Genomic DNA, 24,036 nt, shown 5'->3' on the forward strand with positions numbered 1-24,036 from the left:
CCATTCGTTAACGGGTAGTGAAGAATTACACTGAGAGGGCACCCACTCTCCCTTTCGACCTCTCTTTCTCATATTTTCATTTGACAATTTTCTTCTTGAGTCGAAAGGAGAAACGTCAAAAAATCTTCTGCAGAAAAGAGGATATCCTGTCATCATTACTGCCGACAACGGGGCTCCGATGGCTCCGATGGCTCATCAACAATCTTTGAAACGTTTTTTGAAGGGGGCTCAATTTATGAAAGATCTATTTTTCTGAATTTCAAAAATAAAGAGACAAGAAAAGGACATAAATTAGTAACAAATCGGAAAACTGGAATCACAGTGAGCAGGAGGGTGATGAAAAATTAGCGGTGTCGTCGATCACGATCTCTGTCTCTATCTCTGTCACGTCTGTCCCGATCTCTCGAACGATCTCTATCTCTGGATCGGTCCCTTGAGCGATCCCGGTCTCTCGAACGATCACGACGACCTCTGTCACGATCACGATCACGGTCCCGGTCGCGGCGGTCACGGTCACGAGAGGAGGAGTGGCTTCTGAAAAAAAGGAATATTTCAATTGAGAAAGAGAAAAAAAACCTACCTCTTCCTCTTCTTCTCCTTCTTCTCACTTCTCCTTTCATCACTCTTTTTCCTCGAATTCCCTTCTCCACTCTTCAGAATCTTCTCCACATTCTCCATCTCCGTCCTTCTGAATTCATCGACTTTCCGTCGCGCATCCGGATCTCGATTCTTCTCCAAATCCTCCTGCAGTGCCAGTGCCCGTACTTCCACATCTCTCTTCAATTTCCGCCGTTTCTCTTCATTCGGATCCGAGACAAGAAGACTCGTAGCGGATGGCTCCTTGATTTCTCCCGGCGATAGACTGTCACGTTGTGCGGATTCTGAATGCACGTCATCTGTAATCATGACGCCGTCTATATCCTCGTCGTCCTCATCGTTCGATTTGCGACCATCGCGTTCCCATTTCGATGAGAATATCGGGAAGTTGTCACGTGGGCGGCTCTGAAAATTGTGAATACGGCTACTAAAAACCATACTTGCAAAATATCGGCCCGGCCCGGCTCGGCCCGGCCCGGGCCGGTAGAGAAAGTTGCCGGCCCGGCCCGGGCCGGTAGAGAAAGTTGCCGGCCCGGCCCGGCCCGGTCGGCCCGGAGTCAAAAAATGAGCACAATTTTTTCACAAAATTTTTCGAAATTTTTTTAAATTTTCGTCAAAAATAGTCAAAAATCCTATGTAAACTTGAGTTTTATCGATATGTAAAAACATAGTCGAAAATTCGACTTTTTTGCGAAAAAATCAAAAAAAATTTCAAAAAATTTCAAATTTTCAAATTTTTGTACTGTGACCCGGGCCGACCGGGCCGGGCCGGGCCGGGCCGGTGAAAATTCTCAAATCGGCCCGGCCCGGCCCGTTGCAAGTATGCTAAAAACCATAGTAGCAAACCGGGCCGGCGCGTAACTCGCTTAAAACGCAATATTATGAGCTGATAAATATACGAAAATGTAGATCTCGGCGAGTTCTATATCCGTGATTTAATCCGGGCTGAATGGCGAATCGTTAATGTACCGCGGGCCGGGCTAGAATGGCTTTTTTGACCATTTTCTCGTTTTTTGGCACTTTTTCTCTGCCCGCGGTACATTAACGATTCGCCATCCGGCCCGTCGTAAATCACGGATACAGAACTCGCGGAGATCTACATTTTGGTATATTTTTCAGCCCATAACATTGGCTTTGAAGCGAGTTACGCGCCGGCCCGGTTTGCAAGTATGCTAAAAACATAAATGTTTAAAAACTGATTCTCGGTTAAAAAAACGCGCAAAAACTCAAAAAAAAACTATAAATTTACCTCAACTGGCTTAAATTTGTTTGGCATTTCTTTAGCTGAAGTCGATGGACCCGCCACTTCTTCCAACGGAACGCCATCTATATCATCCTCGTCATCATACAGTGACACCTTTTTCTGATCCCTTTCATCCAACGGCATTCCATCCAAATCCTCTTCATCCTCATCGTCATCTTCCGGTTCTTTCTCTTCAGATTTCTCTTTCCCGTATTCAACAAGTCCCAAAAATATATTCTGATTCATAATCAATTTCTCCGTCGGATACAGAGCGACATCGTCGAAATGACGGAAAACATTCATAACTCTCTGCTTGAATTGATCCATTTTTATTCTCGATGGAATCGATTGATATGTTTTGCCGAGAGCGACGAAAATCTTCTCGAAAATGGCTTCGAAGTGAGATCTGTAGAGACTGGCGTCACGGATTGCCTTTTGGACACAATTTGAGAGAATGTCGTTGATCAAGTATAATCTGGAAAGGAAAAGTTGAAATTTTTGCAATTTTTTAGTTGAAAAACTCTGGAAACGGGCCAGATTGGCACAAACCTCGCAATTTTTCGATGAAGAGGAGTCTCATCGAGTTGAAGACTTTCCAGTAGACATTCCGAGATTTCCTTTGCATACTTTGCATTTTCTATACACCAAACCATCGCCGCACCGATTGAAGCTTTCTCTGGAGTCAGTTCTCGTATGAGAATCTCCAACTTGTCTCTCCGTTTATCCGACATTCGATTCTTCCTCTTTTTCTCCAATTTCTCCTTCCTCTTCCTCTCTTTTTCTTCATCCCTCTTCCTTCTTCTCTCCTCCCGTTCCTCATCCGAATCATAGTGCTTCTTCGGCTTCTCACCACCACGACGCTGTCCACCATCTCTCACTTTCATCCATTTATCCGGATAGGTTTTCAGACAATTCATATGGTATAACTCTTTCGGCATAGCCTCCCGCAACTCGTTTATCGGGTACGGTGGGATCCACCACGGTCCGTTGATGAACATTCTGAATGGGATACGACGCCATTCTTGGAGGGTGTCGCCTTGCAAAAGTGAATAAATTCTCCATCGATAATAGACGTGCAGTGCACAAGTGTTATCCCAGAGGAATTGAAACATTGGATTTTGGAATTCAGACGCGCAGACCATTGCTTCGAATTGTGGTCCCTCGGTCACCACGTACACCGCCATTCGATCCATAACTCTAACCAGCTTCCGATCCGGCGGAATCACCACTCTCACCACTGAATTTTTCATCAATTCACTGAAATCATCGTAGCCATACTGTCCTTTGATAGGCAAGGCGTGCATCGGAGGGTAAGTTTCATATTTCGCTAGGAATTTCTTGGCTAACGAGGGATCCGGTTGTGCATTGAATGGCAAGCCGCTAAGATTATCGGGGTGTTGTAGATCGATAAGTACTGGCGGTGTATAGTAAGGAGTCGTTGGGATTTGTACGGGTCTGGCGAATGCGAATCGAATCGGCTCGTTTCTGACGATAATCACTCTGACTTCAGCCATAAATCTATCGACATCAGCTCTCGACATAAACGCGACGAACGCACAGATATGTGGGCGTCGACGCTCTTCCTCACTTCTCGGATACAAAATTTTCAGCGCTGCTAGCGGACCGAATGAGCCAAATGTGAAGAGCAAATCGTCTTCCGTAACGGAATGTGGAATATTCGAGACGTAAACGTTTGTGGTGTACGGGTCATCGTCGAATTCGCTGGATCCTTGAAATCCACGCTCCACAGTTGGCGCCAACCTCTCCACGACGGCCTGGTCCATACCGACTCGCTCGAGATGCTGCCGGAGATCTTTTCGCTTCTCACGGTCTTCTTGTACTCTGAAAATCAACATTTTGGTGAACATTTTAACAATTTTTGAACTGAATACCTTTGAAGTTCATTCTTGAAAATCTCCATCTGACTAACTTTCGGTTTGTCTTGCTTCGCTTTCAAGCTTCCCGGTTTCGGTGGTCTTTGGAACGGCTTTGTGGTTGGAAGCACAACTTTTGGCACTTCGGATATCTTTTTGCTCCGCGCGGCGTCCTCTAGCATTCTTCTGGCCTGAAATTCAACAATATTGAGTTGGAAACTTCTCGAAAAGCAGGAATTACCTTTGCTGCAGCCAACTTCTTTGCCTCGTCGAGATCTTTTGAGCCAACACTTTGAGAAATGTTCATTTTGAATTTGGGTGCGTACAAACTTCCTTCGCCGCCAGAACTTGCTGAACTTATTATAATTTGTGTGATTGATTCATGATCAGAATCAATAATTACTGCTTTTATTCCCCTCCACAACATTTCCTCTCAGAAAAGATTTTGGTTGAGCCGCTGACGAGGATTGTCCGAATTCTGCCTGGAACTCCAGCAACGCGTCGTTCAGCTTCGCTTCCTCGTCGTCTGCTGTCTGAAAATCACTCATTATTACTATTTTTTTGAACACGAGTTGACAGCATGTAATTCTAGCTTACCTTTTTCCGCTTTTTCGCCCATTCCATACTCATTTTGTCGTGTAAAAAATGCTGAATAAAAATATTTCTTGCAATTTTTCCACTCACCGAGAGTGCGTCAACTCGGATCGAAAATTACGCAAACAAATTTGCTGGTGCGTTACTCGTTTTCGCCGCGAAATTCGAAAAATAATTTTTTATGAATAGTGGGTTTTGGGCGAAATTTGCAAAATTAATTTGGAGAAATTTCAGAAAATGTTCTGAAACAACAAATTACTATTTGACTTTCGCAATTTCCAGTTCATCACTAATTTTTACATTTCTAGGTGAGGTGAATCTAAAAAATCTTCTGAAATTCACTTCACTCGTAAAAATATTGATTTTGCCATATTCTGGCCGATCACAAACACCGAACGTATCAGTGTAGTTCCCACAGTTTTTAACTCAATGCCTGCTGATTTCATAAATAAAGATTTCAGATAAAACATTCACTTTTTGTGACCTATAAGGCTGCCTGACATCTGAAAACTTTTTTTAGGCTTGTTTGATTGATCCAGACATTCGGTTTCAATCTAGTTTTGTGTATTTTTTATTTTATAAATAATTTCGAGCCGAGGCGTTCCAAAAGAAGTTCAATAAGCCATTTTCAAATATAAAAACTACTTTGTAAATTTTTTGAAAGCATTTATAGTATTTTTCCTTTTGTTATTTTGCTTTTTCGGAAGCTTTTTTCTTTTGAAAAATCTGAAACTCTAGAAAAACTATTATTCGAACTCCCGCCGAAAAGTTTGGCTCGTTGACTGAGTATTCAACGTTTACGTGTTAAGGGTACGCAGCGAAATGCTTCCTTCGCACCCGTCGTCCCGCAGCCGTTTGGGCCTACACTCGTCGCTGTGTCGGTCGTGTCGCTTCTCTTTTCGATTTCTCTCGCCGCTCTCCTCGTTTCTTTATACAATTTCGTCTTCGCCTTCAACCTCTTTTTCGTCGTTCGCCACGTGTTTCGCTGTGTGTTTCATGCGTGAAGGTTGAAGAGTTTTAGGCGTCGAGAGCAGTGGCTAGTGATTTGAAAACTTTGCGTATTGAAATCCCCGCGGTTTTTGAGTAGTTTTGTTGATTTTCTGCAAATTTTTTAGGGATTCGCACCGCTTTTGGGCCCAAAAATTGAGTTCTGATTCATTTTGACTGCGTTTCGCATAGTTCAGTAGGTTTTTTGCATTTTTCTCGGTTCAAATTTTGAAAAATGCGGTCATTTGTCAGTTTTTTCGCATTTTTGCAGGTTTTTCTATCGAACGAGAGCGAATTGAGTTGATGCTCACGCCATCACATAGTTCACGTTCACGCGCACACTTGGACATAACTTTTCATCTTTTCAGGCGCGTGTAGCCTTCTATTCTCCTCTTTGCCTAGAAAATCTAGACTTTCGGCTTTTAATCATTCTTTCTATAAAATCATCTGTCCGCGCCCTAAACTTTGCCACTACTCTCTTTTTCTTCGTGAATGATGAGATTTTATCGATTTTCCATAACACGCTTCCAATGGAGTGGCCAAGGCGACTCCATTTGCCAATACGACCCAGGCGCCTTGTCTGTGCGTCTCTATGCACAGCCTCACACAGCCACTCGCTGCTTTTTCTAACCGTCATTGATCGTGCGCATTTTACTAGGCGAGAGGCGAGACACAGGTCGTCTCAATACATCTTGATGTGGATTCGGCATGAAGACGGGCTCGCGGTAGTTGTTTCGTCGATTCAAAGACGTCATCTTACGTTTCAATCGTCTTCTATACAAAGCGACCCCATCTCTTTATATTATTTCTTCATTTTTCAGATCTCTTCAGGAAATCAAACCTTTTACGACACCGTACAATGAGTGGAGCGGAGCAACAACAACTAGTTCCAGCCAACGGCGACGAAAACTGGAAATCATCTCTCAACTTGCCAGCAAAGGATAGACGATTCAAAACTGCTGTAAGTTAATCAATGTTCGTTTCCAATTAAGATTTTCGTCTTTTCAGGATGTCACCGACACCAAAGGAGTAGAGTTCGAGGACTTCTGCCTCGGACGCGACCTTCTCATGGGCATCTTCGAGAAAGGATGGGAAAAGCCAAGTCCAATTCAAGAGGCTTCCATTGGAGTCGCGCTGACTGGACAAGACATCCTCGCCAGAGCCAAGAACGGAACCGGAAAGACCGGAGCTTATTGCATCCCAGTCATCGAGAAGATCCAACCAGCTCTCAAGGCAATCCAGGCTATGGTCATCGTCCCAACTCGTGAATTGGCTCTGCAGACTTCCCAAATCTGCGTCGAACTTTCCAAGCACATTCAGCTTAAGGTCATGGTCACCACAGGAGGAACCGATCTTCGCGACGATATCATGCGTTTGAACGGAACCGTTCACTTGGTCATCGCCACTCCAGGAAGAATCCTCGATTTGATGGAGAAGGGCGTTGCCAAGATGGACAACTGCAAGACACTCGTTCTTGACGAGGCTGACAAGCTTCTCAGTCAGGACTTCCAGGTAATTAAAAGTGATTAAAAAACGACATACTACGATAATTTTTCAGGGAATCCTCGACCGCCTCATCAACTTCTTGCCAAAAGAGCGCCAAATCATGCTGTACTCCGCCACCTTCCCACAAACTGTCACTTCCTTCATGCAGAAACACATGCACAAGCCATATGAGATCAACCTCATGGAGGAGCTGACTCTTCTCGGAGTTACCCAGTACTACGCTTTCGTCCAGGAGAAGCAAAAGGTTCATTGCTTGAACACTTTGTTCCGCAAGCTCCAGATCAACCAATCGATCATCTTCTGCAACTCCACTCAACGTGTCGAGCTTCTTGCCAAGAAAATCACAGAGATCGGATACTCCTGCTACTACATTCACTCGAAGATGGCCCAAAACCACAGAAACCGAGTATTCCACGACTTCCGTCAAGGAAACTGCAGAAACTTGGTCTGCTCTGACCTGCTCACTCGCGGTAAGTATCAATTATTGACTAGTGCGCGATGAGGAAGAACAACACATACACACACTCCGACTACCCATGAGGAGATAATTAAGAACGGATATCTGAGCGCCCTTTCCTCTTTAAATTTAGTCTCTAAAATTAATAATTTTTCTTAGTATTTATGAATTATCCTCTTTTCAGGTATCGATATCCAAGCTGTCAATGTCGTCATCAACTTTGACTTCCCAAGAAACGCCGAGACTTACCTTCACAGAATCGGTCGCTCAGGACGTTTCGGTCACCTCGGAGTTGCTATCAACCTCATCACCTACGAGGACCGTCACACTCTCCGCCGCATCGAGCAAGAGCTCCGCACTCGCATCGAGCCAATCCCAAAGACTGTCGATCCAAAGTTGTACGTCGCCGATCAGCAACTCGTCGATGCTTCCGAGGAAACTACCGCATAAGCATAGCCCCCATACATACTCAAAACCTCCAAAACACACTGGTCCACCACATTTTTCTTCATTCCTAGTGATCTCTTCCAGATTGTGTACGTTCTCTTCCCCCCCATTCTCTCCAAATCCCTAATTGCACATTTTGTGTTAAATTTAATATTGTTCAAGCATAAGCATCTTTTTCCTGTTTTTTCTCCCCACACCCATCCCATTCAAAACTCTTTTCTCTATTTTGTATCCTTCCATTTCCCGGATTTCCCCTCAACCCGTTATAGTTTCATGCGGTGTAAAACTCTAATTTTTCTTTAATAGTTTGTCCTTTCCCCCCAAATCTCTTCCCCATTTGTAGTCCTGGACTACAACCGAGTCGTTGTGTTTACATAGTCATTTAAGTTAGTTCCCACTTTATCCAATCGTCGAGTTGATTTTATCATAGTTTCGATGATTTGGTGAAGTGGGGATTCATTGTTCATTCACATCGGGTCCCTTTTGACGTGTTCATTATTGGGTAGATGTTTCGGTTGCTCTTCGGGGTTCCCGAAATACTCCAACTTGATCAATCTTGTAATTCTTCCCATCTCATTTCCTCATTTCTCTTCATGCCCATCATACCATTGCATCCCAAACTTAAAAAAATTCCACCAAGCGGTTTTCCCTTGCCCATCTGTAGGGTTTTATTCCGCTCTTGTGCACTTGAGTTCAACTTGTCCATCCTCCCTAATCTCATAGATATTTATTGCAACTCCTCATGTCAAATGGCTCTATAAGACGTTTTATGTCTTGGAAAGCTCCCGGCTGGCCATGTGTCTCGCTTACAGCTCTTCCACCCAATCCCAAAATTCCATTTGTCCCCCCATCCTCTTTTTCCCAAACCTCATCACTCTTGTTTATTGTATAATTTTGTAGAAGTTGATACCCAAAGCCCGCACAAATTTCGATTCATAGTTAACGTGTAAGCTTCCCTCGGGATGCAAGCCGTTAACTATCAAATAAAAACATCGAATCGAAAACGTCTTCTCTTCATTTATTCGAAACCAATTTTCAGACAATACCATCAAACCGGGAATGCGAAAAGAAAGGGAAGAAGTGAAAGCCTTGAGAAAAACCGAATACCCACACGAGATACATTAAAGCACATTAGCGCATTACCGACACCAAGCGAGAGAGATGATGCGAAATTAAAGTAGCAAAACTGCGACGATTTACTTTCGTTTCTCGTATTTGGCAGCGAGCGGAAGGTGTGTGTTGACTGTCAACCGGCGGATGGGCGAGGTCGGTATTCAATTTACTGTCTTCCACTCCTGAATGCGTCATCCAGAAGAGAGAGGTGATTGGCCATCCGTATCGGCACCCAAAGCCCGCGGAATATTAGTTGATATTGCGGAGACGAGGTCAGAGGAGAGACTTCACCACGAACCTACATTAACTTATTAGTGTATTCCGATGAATCTATTATTCGGACGAGACGAACGTCTTCTGAATTTCCACCCGATTTTGTAGTTTTCCTTTTTCTTTTTCTTTTGATGCCAAAGCCAAACAGTAGTATGCAAATGTTAACAAGCCGTATCCGACGGCGTCGATGATGGTGACGACGGGCGGCTCGAACCGGTCTGAATTGGATTTGTGAATTCGAGTGTTGGAGAGGAGAAGAGATATAGACAAAACGATGATTTTTGGCTTCAGAATCTCAACGTCTTCTGGGTTTTTTTTTGCGAATTTTTCGAGATTTTGCTTTTCAAAACGTTTTGGATTCTGAATCCGAATGTCTTCTGAAGTTTGATTGATTTTTTTTTGAAAATTTGGAATCTGAGTTCGAAAGGTGTCTTCTGGATCCATTTTCCGGATTTTCAAGATTTTTTTGAAAATTCAGAATCTCAACGTTTTCTGAAGTGAACATTCTCTTAAAATTTCCAAAACTTTTCTGGAGAATCTTGATTTTTTGAGGAATTCCGATGAGTTTTGTGTCAGAATCTCTATTTTTTCAAGAAAACAGTGTTTTTCTGATTTTTGTCTTCTGAATCCTTGTCTGTTTTTCTTTTTCCCTTTTTCTTACCCGAATTTTGAACTTTTTTTGTTGAAATTTTTGAAAATCCCGAATTCGAATTTCTTCAGAACTTCCGAACATTAAAAATATCTGAATTTTGAGATTCATGAATTCTGAATTCCTTTTTCTTACCCAAAATTTTCAAAAATTCAGAATCACAACGTCTTCTGAATCATATGAATTCGCCAAATTTCGAAAAGAAAGTTCGTTTTGGAAGTCTATTTCTTTTTTTCTTTTTCCAAGTTTCAACGTCTTCTTTTTTCTTTTTCCTTTTTCTTACCCAAATTTCGAAAAGCCAATATTTTCAAATTTCGAGAATCTGAATCTGAATTTAACGACTTCTGAAGGATTTTTGAAATTCTAGCAAAGAACTTTGAAAATTTTCTGCTTTTCTTACCCGAGAGTCATCAGAATCCTTTCTTCTTTTTTCCTTTTTTTCTTTCCCGAATTTTCAAAAAAAAAGTCAAAAAATAAAATTTTTTCGAATTTCAAAAACTTTTTTCTCTCAATCTCTATTTCCTTGTAAATAAGTGTTTTCCTCTCTCTCCTGTCCTTTCAAGGCATTTTTTTTTTTGGTTGAAAAAGTCCATTTGATGGTCAAAAAGAAACACAATTTGTAATTGTCACCTCCCATTTCCTTCCCTTTTACTTTTACTAATGGGATGCCATTCAACGATTTTCTTGAAAGTTTTGAAACATTTTTCACACCGTCTGAATGAATCATGCAACCGCGCTCCATCGACAAAATTAGCAATCTTCCCGCGTCAATGTTGCAACTGCGCTCTACCGAAGTTCTCATACTCAGATTCGATAGAGCGCAATTACAATAACCTAGAAATCTCTGCGTCTCTCCATTTTCCAAGATGCTTTTTCTCGATTTCAGTGGAGCGCAATTGCAGATACATTTTTCTTGATTTTTCAAATCTATCTTTTTCTCTGCGTCTCTTTCTCTCTCTCTCTCTCTTGCTTCCTGATTGGTTACATTATTATTTTCATCATTATTGCTTCTAACAAAAAATCGAAAAAAAAGAAATAAAAATCGCACATTTTATTTATAAAACAGTGTTGATGACCACTTAAGTGTCCAACTGAAAAAAGTGAAGAAAGAAACGGTTTGAATTGAAATGAGAAGGAGGGAAGAAGTGGTTTGATACACCTCTCGAAGAGGAATCTTAGAATTTTTTGTTGTTGGAATTTTTGAGATTTTAATTGTAGATATTTGCATTTAGCTGGGTTTTTTGGAAAGTAGGAATTTATGAATTCAGAGTTTTTGCATTTTGAAATATAAAAAATCCAGGAAAACTAAAATCTTGACATTTCAAAATTTGAAGAATCTGGAATCCTAGAAAAATGAAATTGGAAAAATTCTCGAATTGGGAAAGATGGAGAATCTAGAATTCAGGAAATCTAGGCCCAAGATTTCTGATTTCATCTGGAAACTTCCAATTTTTCGCTTTTTTTCAATTCGGAAATCCAGAATCCCTGAGAACTATAAATTTTGGTAAATCTGGAAAATGCATATTGAGGAATTCCAGAAAATGTGAAATTTGAAAAACTTGAATTCCAGAATTTTTAGAATCTAGAAAACTCAATATTCAAAAATTTTGAAAGAGAAAAATTCTGCAGTTCCGGAGAAAACAAGAATACTGGAAATATCAAAGTTCTGAAATTTTGAGGCCTAAGAATTATACAATTTCCAAATATTTTCTTCGCTACAGTAATCCGGGCAAGCTTCGTAGTTGTCAACTACAAAAATGGGGATCCAGGTTTGAACTGTCAGTACACCAAATTTAGTGTTGCTGTGACATAGCAACTTTAAATTTCCAGCGGTGGCCTAATGATCCAACTTGACATATCTAGGCCATGAAAACAGTTCCAACCTTCTTTTAAAAAGGGCGTGAAAACCAATTCTAAACAAAGAAAAAAGTGAGACGATGAACATTTCCAAAATGCCATTAGGTCCATAGAGGGGGGTCACCTGTAGTAGACTGGCGCAGGAAAAACTGGATTTTTTTGTTGCTTCTTCCCCCATGTCTCTTTAACCACAAACAATATACTAACCAACTCCTTTTTTCAGCTGGAAGGAAACAGAGAAGAGTACCCAACAATTATGTTTTTTTTCGCTTGTTCTTCTGTTTTTTCGTTCCGTTTGAAGTTGAGATTCTGGTTTTGTTGTTTTTTTTTTCATTTTTCGATGTTTTCAAAACTTTCGGACCTGGAAAACGGAAACCTAGGCCATATAATTTTAATTGTGAAAAAAAATTATCCACACCAAAGTAAGTATCGCATGCCAGTTCTTAACTTTTTTTTGAAGAGTCCGTACAAAAAAGTTGTCAACTACAAAAATTGAGATTTAGGTTTGCTGAGTACAGAATCTGGCTTTGAGTCGAACTGTCAAGCACTTTTTCAAATATTAAAAGAACCCATTTATCGAAATTTTGAAAAAAGCTGAGGAATAATTGGGAAATTTTATTCTTTTTTGATTTTATAAACTTCATTTTTTCGAGTTGGTTTCATTTTGAAAAACTCGGTCAGAAGCTCAACAACGGCAAGCTCGTATTCACTGAATGACGATTAGATGCTGTCTAGCTAAAAAGGCTGGAACTCGGCTCCAATAATGTCTCAAGGCTCTAAACCTACTGAATATGTACCTAAAACCTCATTCTATGTTCTCACTACGAATTTAGAACAAAGCCTTAAAGGAACCTTCATCGCAAGGTTTGTGATCAAGAAAGGTCAAATGGGGACAAATCAATTCACCTTTCTATAACTTGGCTCCTAAAAGGTGTCTAGATTTTGAATTTTTGTTAGTACCTGATAAAAGAACATCCCTGGGAGGTTCAGACATTTCTATGTGTTTTGGAATTCGTTCCTATTTGACGTAATGTAACTTTGCTTCTAGATCTCTTTTAAAATGTAGACTTCTATCAATATGATTCTCAAAAACAAATTAAGATTCTTACAATAGATGGGTTCGATTGCTTTACTGGAGCCTGAGATACACCATAGTTCGTCTTCTGTCACTACTGATGGAGGTGCTTCCCAACTTCCAACTTCGACTTCGATTATTTCGAATACCAGATCTCGAGGGAAAAACTGAATATATATTTGAAATCAGCGTGATTTCAGCTTTCGATGATATAGATCACGTCCTATAACTCCATAGTCACTAGAGGGCCTTTCCTAGTAAACCCCAACTCTCCTAGAGCACCCCCAGGTTTCAAATTTTCAAGGTGTGTTAGTAACACCTTCAGCTATGTAACTTTCCACATAAAAACTGGTCAAAATGCCCTAAAGTTATAGAAACTATAACTTTTGTAACAATGCCACCCTCAAGGTTCAATTAAATTTGATTTCTCTCCTTTTATCTAAAAACTCCTGAAATTGCCTTCCAAAACTTTTTCATCATTTCCCATAATAATATTTCATCTCACATTACACTGTTCTTCACTCCCAACCCCCTCCTCCCTGACAAAACCCAATTAGCAAACACCTAAAACCAATTCCCCCTCGTATTCCAATAACTTAGAATTAGCTTGTATTTCTTCTGTTGGGAAGAGAGAAGCTTCTCCTTTTCCAATGTTCATTTTTCTTCTTTTTCGGTGTTAATCATTCGGAATGATTACGCAATACAGTTGCGAAAGGTCGCCCTCCGAATGATATCCTAAACGATATTCCGGCTTTTGGATGGCAGCAGTCCCAAAGTCAAAAAAAGAGACAAAAAAGCGTGTTTCTTTTCTTTTTGTGTATCTTTTGTAGAAGGGCATACCACCCCTCAACTGCTGTTGATAAATGCCACACAAAGACCTGTTAACTGAATGATTAATTTGTTGGCTGGGAGGAGGAGGAGGAGGAGAAGGAAGCCGCCTTCTACGGAGAGAGGGGGACGAATAGGTGAAACAATGTGTTCATATTCCCTTTCTCTTATCACTTGAGGAGAGAGCGGGGGATTAGAACTTTCTCTCTGGAGAAGATTTGATTTTGAGGCGTATTATTTTTGATTTGCAAGAAAAATTATCTTTTTTTGTATCTTTTCTTGCTAATAACTTGAAATCTATACCATTCGTTAGAGCATTGAAAGTCTAGGTGGCAACTTTATTCAAATGAGATCAATGAGAAAACGTTTCTGTTCTTACTAGGGAAGGCCCCTGATTGAGAATACACTAGTTCCAAATATATATTCAATTTTTGTCCTCGAGGCATGGTGTTCGAGAAAAAGGTGGTGTAGGCCAAACTTCGACCGCGTTTTTCCCGAATACCAGCCTTGAGAGCAAAAATTGAATGCATATTTGGAATCAGAGTTTTCTCAGCGTTCCAATGATATTAGTCACGACCCATATTTCCAGACTGACTCCGTGACCCCCTCTCGTTAAAAGGTTACTGCTTTATCAGATTAAGTGTTGAAATTCTTAGTGAACTTTTTGAGCACAGTTTTTTCTATCCTTAAACTACGGCGATTTTCAAATTTCAGTACCTCATTAACTGTTGATGCTACCAATTCAACTCTTTCTTTATTCTGAAGACCGTGAATAGCTTTTTCAGATTTCAAGTTAAAATGTTTGGAAAATACATATGTATTTTGAGCAGTTCTCCAACTTTGCGAACATACAGTTTTTTAATTGAAAAATCACTAAAAGTTTTATTGGAGTTAGTAAAACTTCCAAAAAATGTAGTTTTAAAAGTTTTTTAGCTTGATAAAAACTCGAGATCTTCTAGTCATCGCAAATTAGGTCTTTTTTTGAAATAATCTATCTCATTCAATTTTTGTGTCGTTTCTTTGAAAGAGCATTCAAATCTAATTTTGATAGTTTGGTTAAATATTCTAAAAGTTAGAAAGTTTTTAGGCCTTCTTTCAAGTCAGACTCCGCACATTATAGCCAAATTTCAAAAGACCGTATATTATGATCTGTAAATGACAGTGTACTGAAATTAGTGCCATTCAAGTACCAAAGAGAGTAAAAAAGTACTGAAAATAGATTTTAAACTTTTGAAATTTCAGTTTCACCCCCGACATGTACTTTTTCTAGTCAACTTTGAGTTCTTCTCCACCCTTATCACGTCTCCTGCGAATTTCTATTTTGGATTTGAGAACATGAACCTATGTATACCAGTTTGACCACCTCTCCTACAATATAAATTAGTGTCCACACCCTCTTCAATCATTGAAATCCCATTTTTCACACTCCATCATAAACCCAATTTATCTAAATTTCCGATGAACCACCCATCTCCCCACCGCAACTATATTCCTATCAGTTTTTCGGATCTTTCCACCTTTTTAATGTGCCTGACCTACTCCACTATAGTAATGCTAGGTTGAAATATCTCCACCTAGATTTGAACCTTTTAGGTGGACTAGAAACTCCAGATTTGGAAACCTAGGTCATGCCCATCTATCATCACAACCGAACCCCTCGATCCTTTGCGTTTCTCTGTACCGCCCATCTTCTAAGCTTACTAGCTAGGCTAGCTAAGCTAGCTCAACTCGTTTCAGTCCCTAGAACACCGACGATCACCCATCCCCCCCCCCACTCACCCTGCCAAACTTGTGTAAACTTCATCTCAACGGTAATCAATCAAAGTTGCGTCAACTCACCAGCGCGCCACGCCCTCTCCTCACCTTTTTCCCATCGCGTCGGACAGTCAAAACGGACGGGCGTACACACGCAATTAAACGTACGCCTACACACACACCTTCTGGTGTCCTCCTCATAACACTACTGGCATATTCTGAATTCTGCCACGCGCCTAGCTTGTAGGAAGGAAGGAAACTTGAAAGTCGGACACCCATTCATTCCGTTTAGCCAATCAACCGGGCCGATTATGTTGTTGCTTTCAATTTCTCTTTTCTTCTCTTTTCAAAGAAGACGACGGCAACACATCTTCCCCCCTTTTGAATTTCCTTGTATTATCTCTTTTGCTGTGTTGTGTTTAACCGGTGTTCGTGTCAGTGTTACGCAATCCCCTTCTGGTGTCTAGTGATAAGGACTTGATATAGGGGGGGACTTTCTACAATGTTGTTAATGATGATGAGGATGATGAGAGGGGATAGTGAAAGGTGCAGATGATTAGGGGTTAGGAAATTGTTCGCAATCAGGGGTAATTAGTAGAAAGCTGAAAGTGAGCGTAGCGTCCCTGACTACCTGGTATGCCTATGGCACACCAAGCTTGGAGGTACGCGGGCTATCAAAATTTAGTACATCACATTCAAAGCCTAACCGCAAGGTAAGTTAGCTTATCTTGCCTGGTAGAGATTACTGTAGATTGATCATATGACCATTCCGCTACTGGCTCACTAAAAAAGCGTTACCGTAAAACCTGTAACCTAGCGGTGCCTGTTTGCAGCAGTATATCTCGGTTCCCAACGGAGATATCAAAAAGTTGCTAACTGATGAAATATAGCTTAATATTCATAAAATATTTCTTCAGTTGAAAAAAATTTCCTATCTTTGAAGACATTCGAGATGGGATGCTCCAAACTCTTGGTGCGCCTCTATTACAGGTTTTACGTTAGGCACCTTTTTATGAGCACTGTAGTCAAAATCTGCTTACTGTAGGTGCAGCTGGACTACTGTAGACGGAACCCGACATTAGTTTTTTTTAGACTCTCAGGGACGCCAATTTCTGCTGATGCGGGTCATCAGTAATAAGCCATGTTAGATCGGTGACTTAAGTAGCAGCCACTGATCGTACCGCCCGTTTTTGACTTTCTTGTGAAATTTGGTTAGCATTTCCCAAATCTTGATACCTGCGCCATTTTGAATTATCCAACTGATTTTCGCTCAAATTTATATTCCCTAAAAGCTCAATTTTGTGAGGATGCTGAATCTGTGTTCAAATTTTGCCTTCCATAAGTTTTCGTCGGGTTCACCCTGGTAAAAAGGGTCATTTTAGTCTCCGGCAGGTTTCCTCACAATTTCAGCTTTTCTCGACATAGCTCATGTTGCATCTGTAGGAAGTAGAAGACGTGAGGATTCTGACTTTTTAGAATTTGTTCTATACGAACTGAGTCATACTGGTCTTTCAATGATCGTGAAGCATAAAAAAGGATCCCTGTCACCTAAAGACAAAATCTCTATCAAAAATAAAAATTCCCAAAAGAAATATATCATCATTCCTCTCAAATTATTCATTCTCGATTTGTCTCAATTCCTTCCACACATTGTTTTCTCTTCTCCTAAGCATTTTCTTCTCATTTCAAAACCAGCCTATCACAATCAAAGAGAGACTTCAGAAGGGAGAAACGACTCCTATCGGTCAGGTTCGTCCTCACTCTCTTCCTCTCTGCGTCTCTTCATCTCTCACACTATTTCCTTCGCCTTGATTTCTGCCATCATTTAGTTTCCCTTCTCCCTCTCATTCGGGGGCCCAGAAACATAGCCACACCTTCCAGATATATGTTTGTTTCACGTCTTCTTCTTCTTCTCTTTTTTTTTCGTCCCCTCCCCCTTTCGATGATGCCAACGATCACTGTGATTCGACTCGAAACCAGTCAATTTTTCTTAACTTTTCCTTTATCATCTCTCTTTTTTCAAATTTGTCAACAATATTTTTTTTGAAACTTTCAGGGTCACGATCTAAATGAGGTGGGTGCTATTAGTGCTCCTGCCGTTGATCGCCTCGGCGGCAACCACATATCAACATCGGCAAACTTATTGTGAGTTTTTTAAATGGGTTTTGTAGGGGTGATGGGGTGACGTTGGCGCGTTGCTATGGGCGGGGCGGATCTCAGGAGCTCTTATGGGGGCTTTTATGCCAATGTGAAGGATCTTGGCTCATAAAAAATTGAAAAATTTATTCTGGCTAGATGGTTCTTGCACTCATCTTTTAGTTTATGAGAATCTTGAGTTACCGTAGTTAGTAAGTTGAGATGGTTTATGTTTTTTTATTTACGATCAGAACACCCAAGTCACACTCTATTTCTTGCAAGGCATTTCAGCCTTGGACTACAGGTCCTTAGACTCTAGACCTCTAGGATGGTCAACTTTTGAAACTTCACCTAAGGCAATAGGCTTTAAACTTCAAACCGTATGATCCTTGGACTTAGACAGTAGACCCTGAACTTTCGGCTGACTCCCTGATTATCCACACCCAAGTTCCAGTTTATGAGAATTTCGAGTTACTGTAGTTAGCTGAGATCACCTTACAATATTAGTTTGGTGTTAGGACTAGAGTCTCCGACCTCTAGAATCTCGGACCTAGCTAGATCTAGACCCTGAATCTTTGGCTGAACCCTATTTATAGGTCACTTGACTTCTGATCCCAATCTTAAAGAACTTAGGCCTAGATCCCAGGGTTCAAGTTCCGAGCTCTAGAACCTGAACAGTGATTACTTATTATCGGCTCATTAGAGTTCAGATATCTGGCCTCCTACCTCAGATTCTTGAGCCCTATGTCCTAGCTTCTGACCTTCATGTCGTAAGGCTTTTCCCTAATGCAAAAATCCGCTTACTGTAGGTACCGTACTCGTCCCTTGACTACTGTAGACTGAACCCCAAAATCAGTTTATTTAGCCTCTCAGGGACATCAATTCCCTAATCCCTCATCTCACTTTTTTGGCTGTCGACCATGAGCTACAGATTCATAGACCCTAACCTTTTTAGTTGTCCTCCGGTCCTTTAACCCAAGACGCTAAAACCCGAAGCCCATCTCGTTCTGCGATCCCCAACCTTTTTATTTTTCTACTTGTACCTTCGTAAACATCCAACAGGTTTTTTTCTAATCAGTCGCCTTTGTTTTCGAGAAGATTTTAGTGTAAAGTACCCCTCTCTCGATCTGTTCCATTCGTCCCAATCAGTTCTCTCTCCCCTTCCCCTCTTCTGATCTAAATGTGTCACAGTTTGGCATTTTCAAATTTCTTCCCCCAACAACCCTGATTGGTTAAGGAATCGCTTCTATTTTGTGTAATATTCCATTTGCCCTTCTCCTCCACCAACCAATTCCCATATCTTTCTCTTCTCCGTTAGCTTTCCCTCTCCCCTTTTTGCCATTTTCATTATCATTACCAGTCTTCTTCTCCCACGAGAAAATAGAACGTCTTCTGGAGAGATTTAGAGAAAAAATTGGTGGGCAAGAAGGGCGTGGCAGTTGGTATTTAGATGGGGGAAGGAGGGGGCACACCCCAAGATGTGACCTTGTGTGAACACGTAAGACTAACCATTATTTTCGTGTGGGAATGTGGATGAGATGAGAAGAAATGAGTCAGGGGTCTGAAAATCTTTGTGCGGCAAATTTGCAAAAAGGGGCGGAGCCAAATTAAAATTGGTTTTTTTCAGCTAGCCTACAATGCCGAGTCAACGACCCATTATCATGTAATCAGGCGAAAAGCGAGGTAAGATTCTCGAGAGCAAACACGCTCCACCGAAAAAAAAAACTCTCCCCACGTTCTGAAACCAGTACGGTGGAGAACTAGACCATGGCTAATAGCGCGTCACGGTTTTTTGTGGAACATGTCAATCAAATATTTTGAGTATACTGAACGGTAGTATAGATATGTGTACGAAGTATGTGACAAGTTGTACTTTGTGGTAATCCTGAGGGATATAACTCGCAAAGAAAGTTTTGAAGCTTAGTTTGACACTTTCATAAATGAATTTTTTGTAAGAAAGTGACATGTCTGAAAAGCTGAAATTCTAAGAGTTCTGAATCTATTTTCAAAAATTTTCTATGTTTGAAACTTGCCGAGATACAAGGCTTTAGTCGCAGTTCAAGTTATGCAGACATCTGTATCCCTGAGCTTAACACATGGTAAAATCTATCTGGCTCGAAATTTTTAGAACAAAATTTATATGCCTAAAAAGCTGAAGTCTTGAGGATTCTTAATCAGTCTTTGAAAATGTTCTAGGTCCAAAACTCGCCGAGATACAAGCTCTCCAAGTTAAGCAGTGGTTTTCGTTACAAAGACCTCTGTATCTCCGTCCACTGCGATCTTAACTTAACTTTGAAAACAGATTCAGAATTCTCACGCCTTCAGCTTTTTTGCCATATAAATACCAATAAACGATAATTTTTCCTAAAAGCTGAAATCGCGAGGATTCTGAAGTTGTTCACAAATTTCTTGGAAATTAACCAAATTACGAATATTTTAGTCTAGTAGCTATCTAAAATGTTACAATTCTAAGGATTCTGAATCTATTTTCACAAATTTTCTAAGTACACAACTCGCCGAGATACAAATCTTTGTGTGAGGCGCTTTTCAAGTTAAGCATCCACCACAAAAACCTCTGTATCTCCATCCACTGCGATCCTAACTAAAATTTGAAAACAGATTCAGAATCCTCACGTCTTCAGCTTTCCAGTGACCTCCCAAAACTTCCATTTTATTCTAGGTGTGCGTCTTCGTCAACGGCCAATACCGCTGCGAGTGCCCCGTCGGTGTCTCCCGTCTTCCCGACGGTCGATGCATGGTAGTCAACGAATGTGCCCGACCATCCCTCAACGCCTGTCACAAAGATGCTCAATGCATCGATCTGGCTGAAGGATACACGTGTCGTTGTAACTCCGGATTCGCCGACACGTCACCAGACAAGGTCAACAAACCAGGACGTCAATGTCAGAAGACGATGAACGAGTGTGGAGCCAAGTCGACTTACGGAGTGGACTGTGATGAGAACGCCGCCTGTGTGGACACTCCAGAAGGATTCCAATGTGTATGTCAACCTGGATTCGTGGATGTCTCCACTTCGATCTCCAAGCTCCCTGGAAGAAAATGTGTTGAATCAGTCAACGAGTGCACCAACGGAGAAGCCGACTGCTCCAACAACGCCGACTGCTTCGATCGTGCCGATGGGTACGAATGCAAATGCCGTCCAGGATTCGTCGACGCCTCCCCAAATGTAGACAAGTATCCAGGACGTGTCTGCAACAAGCCAAAGGCTCCAGAATACTACGGACAGCAGTCTCGCCAGCCACAATGTTCCGAGGGATCAGGATGCGGACCTAATGAGGAATGCAGATTCAACACTGCGGGAGAGCGTGTTTGCCAGTGTAGACGTGGAAGTGTACAGCAATCGAATGGAGTCTGCAAGGTTTTCAGTCAATGTGAGCAGGCGAACGAGTGTGACAGAAATGCGTTCTGCTCGAACACCTACGATGGGCCAAAGTGTCAGTGCAAGGATGGATTCCTCGATGTCTCACCGGATCCAATCCGTCTTCCAGGAAGAAAGTGTCAACAAGTGAAGAATGAATGTGCCGATGGATCACATGACTGCTCGCATCAAGCCGATTGCCAAGACACACCAACCGGATACATCTGTACATGCAAGTCGAATTGCATTGATGTCTCCTCCAGATACAACTTGCCACCCGGAAGAAAGTGCAGCACTGGTAAGTACAATTTTGTTTTAAAAGTTGTGTACTTTTATTGATTTTTTGATTTATTTGACATATTTAGAAATGCATCGTGATCCGGGTAAGTTGCATGATAACATTGCCGACTAGGTGCATGTTCTAAGTAGCTTTCTGGCTGGTTGGGTTCTATTTTTTCAGAGTGTTTTGAAGTTGTTGAAGGTTGGAGTCAAGAGCTGAAGACGTGGGGGTTCAGAATCTGTTTTCAAATTTTAAGCAGTGTCGAAGTGGGCGGAGCTTTTAAAAGGTTTTGTAGTGGCTGCCCACAAAGTTTTGTATCTCCGCGAGTTTTGGGACTAGAAAAATTTTGAGAACAGATTCAGAATCCTCAAGACATCAGCTTCTCAGACATATAATTTTTATTGAGTAAATTTTGATCCGAAAAATTTTTTCTTGTATGAAGCTCAGGGGCTCAAATTCATGGTAAACTCCCAGCGTTAGAAAACCGGGAGGTCTCCGTTGATATATGGATCAAGTTTTTATGGATCTATGACATTTTAAAACCGGGACATTTCGAAACTGGGACAAGTCGAAACTAGAAGTTCTGGAATGGGATGAAACCTAGTGTTGGAGTGCCTTAGTTTTAAAATGTCTCGGTTTCGAAGCAAGAAATTGGTTCCCTGCTTTACCGTTCCCTGATTTCCCCGATCCTCCGATCACCCGATCTTCCCTGACCCCCCACCCTCCACCCCGATCTTCACAAACTTCAAAACACCACTCAATTCCCCTCTCCACCCTTCAATATCATCCCCATTTCCAGCCGCCAACCAATGCTCCGACAAATCTCTCAACTCCTGCGACGAGAACGCCGACTGCGTGCAACTCCCCGACGGATACACGTGCAAATGTTTCGCCGGATACGTCGACGTCTCCTCCAACGCGAACCTTCCACCCGGAAGAGTGTGCACCCTCTCCACCGCTTGTCCTGCTCAGCCAACAGATTTGGTTTTCCTGATTGATGGATCCGGATCGATTGGATCATACGTCTTCCAAACTGAAGTGTTGAGATTTTTGGCTGAATTCACCGAACTCTTCGATATTGCTCCACAGAAGACACGTGTTTCCGTAGTACAGTATTCGGATCAGATCAGACATGAATTCGGATTGGACAACTATTCCGACAGAAAATCTTTGCAAAATGCCATCAGAAATATCGAGTATTTGACTGGATTGACTAGAACCGGAGCCGCCATTGAGCATGTCGCAAATGAGGCATTCAGTGAGAGACGTGGAGCAAGACCAGTCGGACAGGTTTCCAGAGTTGCTATTGTTATCACTGATGGAAGATCTCAGGTAGGTCATTCTGCGTAGCGACTCGAGATTCAGTAATCTGATACGCAGTGTACCAGAGCCCCAGACTGAACTAATTGTCATGATATATTGACTTCCTAAGCAGACTTTACATCTGACTGAGCTGCGGCTCAAAGTGATACGGAGCATGTCTTTAGTACAATATCTAAGTCCCGTAGATATACACGTCATATGCCTCCCGACTTCCAACGATATTTTTTTTTCCAGGACAACGTGACCCGCCCATCCGACAACGCCCGCAAACAAGACATCCAACTCTTCGCTGTCGGTGTCACTAACCACGTCCTCGACGCAGAGCTCGAAGAAATCTCCGGAGCCAAAGACCGCACATTCCACGTCTCCGGATTCGAAGACCTGAATACCCGCCTCCGTTCAGCCATCCAACGTGTCGCCTGCCCACATCAAAACAACGAGGACACTTACAACAAGGGACCATGTGACCCAAGCAATCATAACGGTTGTGACCGATCTTTGAACCAAGTCTGCCAACAAAAAGACGGAAAATTCGTGTGCGTCTGTCCAGCTGGATTTGATATTCACCCAGTCACCAAAGTCTGTGGAGGAGATATCTGTAATCCAGAGATCGCCACGTCATGTCCAGATCCAGAGATTTGTGAGAAGACACCATTCGGAAACTGGAGATGTACTTGTCCAGCGGACTTGGGATGGAGAGATAAATTCACTGGAATTTGCAGTAAGTTGGAAAAATGTGAAGCTAACACAATAAAAAATTGGTTGCACCAATAAAAAAATAGTTAACTAACATAATATAGAGCTAGAAATTTCCTATAATTTATTAGTTGATAACTTTTTGATATAATGAAGCGTAACAGAGATACAAGCGCCCAAAGATCCAAGAGACGCCGACAAGTGATAGTGTCTGATTCTCTGCGTCTCTCGGTCTTAGTTATTGCACCAATCAAAAAGTTGTCAACTAACAAAATGTAGAGCTAAAAATTTCCTTCAATTCGTTAATTGACTATTTTTCTGCTACAATCTTTAATAACGGAGAAAGCGGCGCACAAAGATAGGTGTGTGAGAAAAGAGGCGCTGTCGTGACAATAATAGCCCCAGCTATATTGTCACAACTGGTACAATCTAACTCGTAGATTATTTCCACGTAATTTATAAAATATACAACGGTGAACTTATTGTTACTCTCAAAGGAGGATTACTTAGCCTACCAACAACGTGAAACGCACTCAATACTCTTATCATGATGACATTTGCCACGTTTCAATGTCAATATAAGCTATCGAATCGCTACCAATCGGTATCGGAAGTCAATCGTCTTCACACCGGCTGCTGGATCTCTTCTCAACTGCTCACATCGACAAGTCATATGCGATCACCAACGCCAAGGATACAACATCGTCGACAATGCTTAAAGAGATTCCTCCAACTATGGTGTTTCTCCTATTGAGATTGCTCTAATAAACCGTTTGTATAATTCTGTGTTGGTTAACTTTCTAAGTTCACACTCTCTCACTCATTGCGGTCGGTTCGGGGTTCACCTGCCCAATAACCGTTGCAACATGGTGCATCGACCGGAGTTACTCGAACTTTGGTGGGGTGAGAGAATGCAGAGCTCGAGAGTTATTCAACTAGGATTTCGTTAATCGAACGTAAAACCGGC

The 24,036-nt window shown here is 41.6% G+C and overlaps 5 protein-coding genes across 5 annotated transcripts; 2 read left to right on the forward strand and 3 right to left on the reverse strand.

Moving 5' to 3' along the window:
* Window positions 1-344: 344 nt before the first annotated feature.
* Window positions 345-4,338, reverse strand: GCK72_009009 (uncharacterized protein; the record flags this gene model as incomplete). The annotated part of the gene is made up of 8 exons (XM_053727164.1): window positions 345-534; window positions 581-1,002; window positions 1,847-2,315; window positions 2,390-3,682; window positions 3,733-3,905; window positions 3,956-4,065; window positions 4,118-4,247; window positions 4,312-4,338. 8 exons carry the CDS (start codon window positions 4,336-4,338, stop codon window positions 345-347), a joined length of 2,814 nt encoding a protein of 937 aa, XP_053586741.1.
* Window positions 4,339-5,921: 1,583 nt separating this feature from the next.
* Window positions 5,922-7,339, reverse strand: GCK72_009010 (uncharacterized protein; the record flags this gene model as incomplete). The annotated part of the gene is made up of 5 exons (XM_053727165.1): window positions 5,922-6,090; window positions 6,137-6,254; window positions 6,312-6,752; window positions 6,838-7,233; window positions 7,321-7,339. The coding sequence occupies 5 exons, from the start codon at window positions 7,337-7,339 to the stop codon at window positions 5,922-5,924; spliced, it is 1,143 nt and encodes a 380-aa protein (XP_053586742.1).
* On the forward strand, window positions 6,155-7,708 carry GCK72_009011 (uncharacterized protein; the record flags this gene model as incomplete). The annotated part of the gene is made up of 4 exons (XM_003099438.2): window positions 6,155-6,256; window positions 6,304-6,807; window positions 6,854-7,271; window positions 7,443-7,708. 4 exons carry the CDS (start codon window positions 6,155-6,157, stop codon window positions 7,706-7,708), a joined length of 1,290 nt encoding a protein of 429 aa, XP_003099486.2.
* A 1,443-nt stretch (window positions 7,709-9,151) lies between these two features.
* Window positions 9,152-9,535, reverse strand: GCK72_009012 (uncharacterized protein; the record flags this gene model as incomplete). Its single annotated transcript, XM_053727166.1, has 1 exon — window positions 9,152-9,535. The coding sequence occupies one exon, from the start codon at window positions 9,533-9,535 to the stop codon at window positions 9,152-9,154; it is 384 nt and encodes a 127-aa protein (XP_053586743.1).
* A 7,789-nt stretch (window positions 9,536-17,324) lies between these two features.
* GCK72_009013 (uncharacterized protein) lies at window positions 17,325-23,834 on the forward strand (the record flags this gene model as incomplete). Its single annotated transcript, XM_053727167.1, has 6 exons — window positions 17,325-17,400; window positions 19,019-19,074; window positions 20,072-21,068; window positions 21,850-22,382; window positions 22,608-23,094; window positions 23,653-23,834. 6 exons carry the CDS (start codon window positions 17,325-17,327, stop codon window positions 23,832-23,834), a joined length of 2,331 nt encoding a protein of 776 aa, XP_053586744.1.
* Window positions 23,835-24,036: the final 202 nt, after the last annotated feature.

This window comes from Caenorhabditis remanei, chromosome III (assembly GCF_010183535.1).
Source record: "Caenorhabditis remanei strain PX506 chromosome III, whole genome shotgun sequence".
Taxonomy (NCBI): Eukaryota; Metazoa; Nematoda; class Chromadorea; order Rhabditida; family Rhabditidae; genus Caenorhabditis; species Caenorhabditis remanei.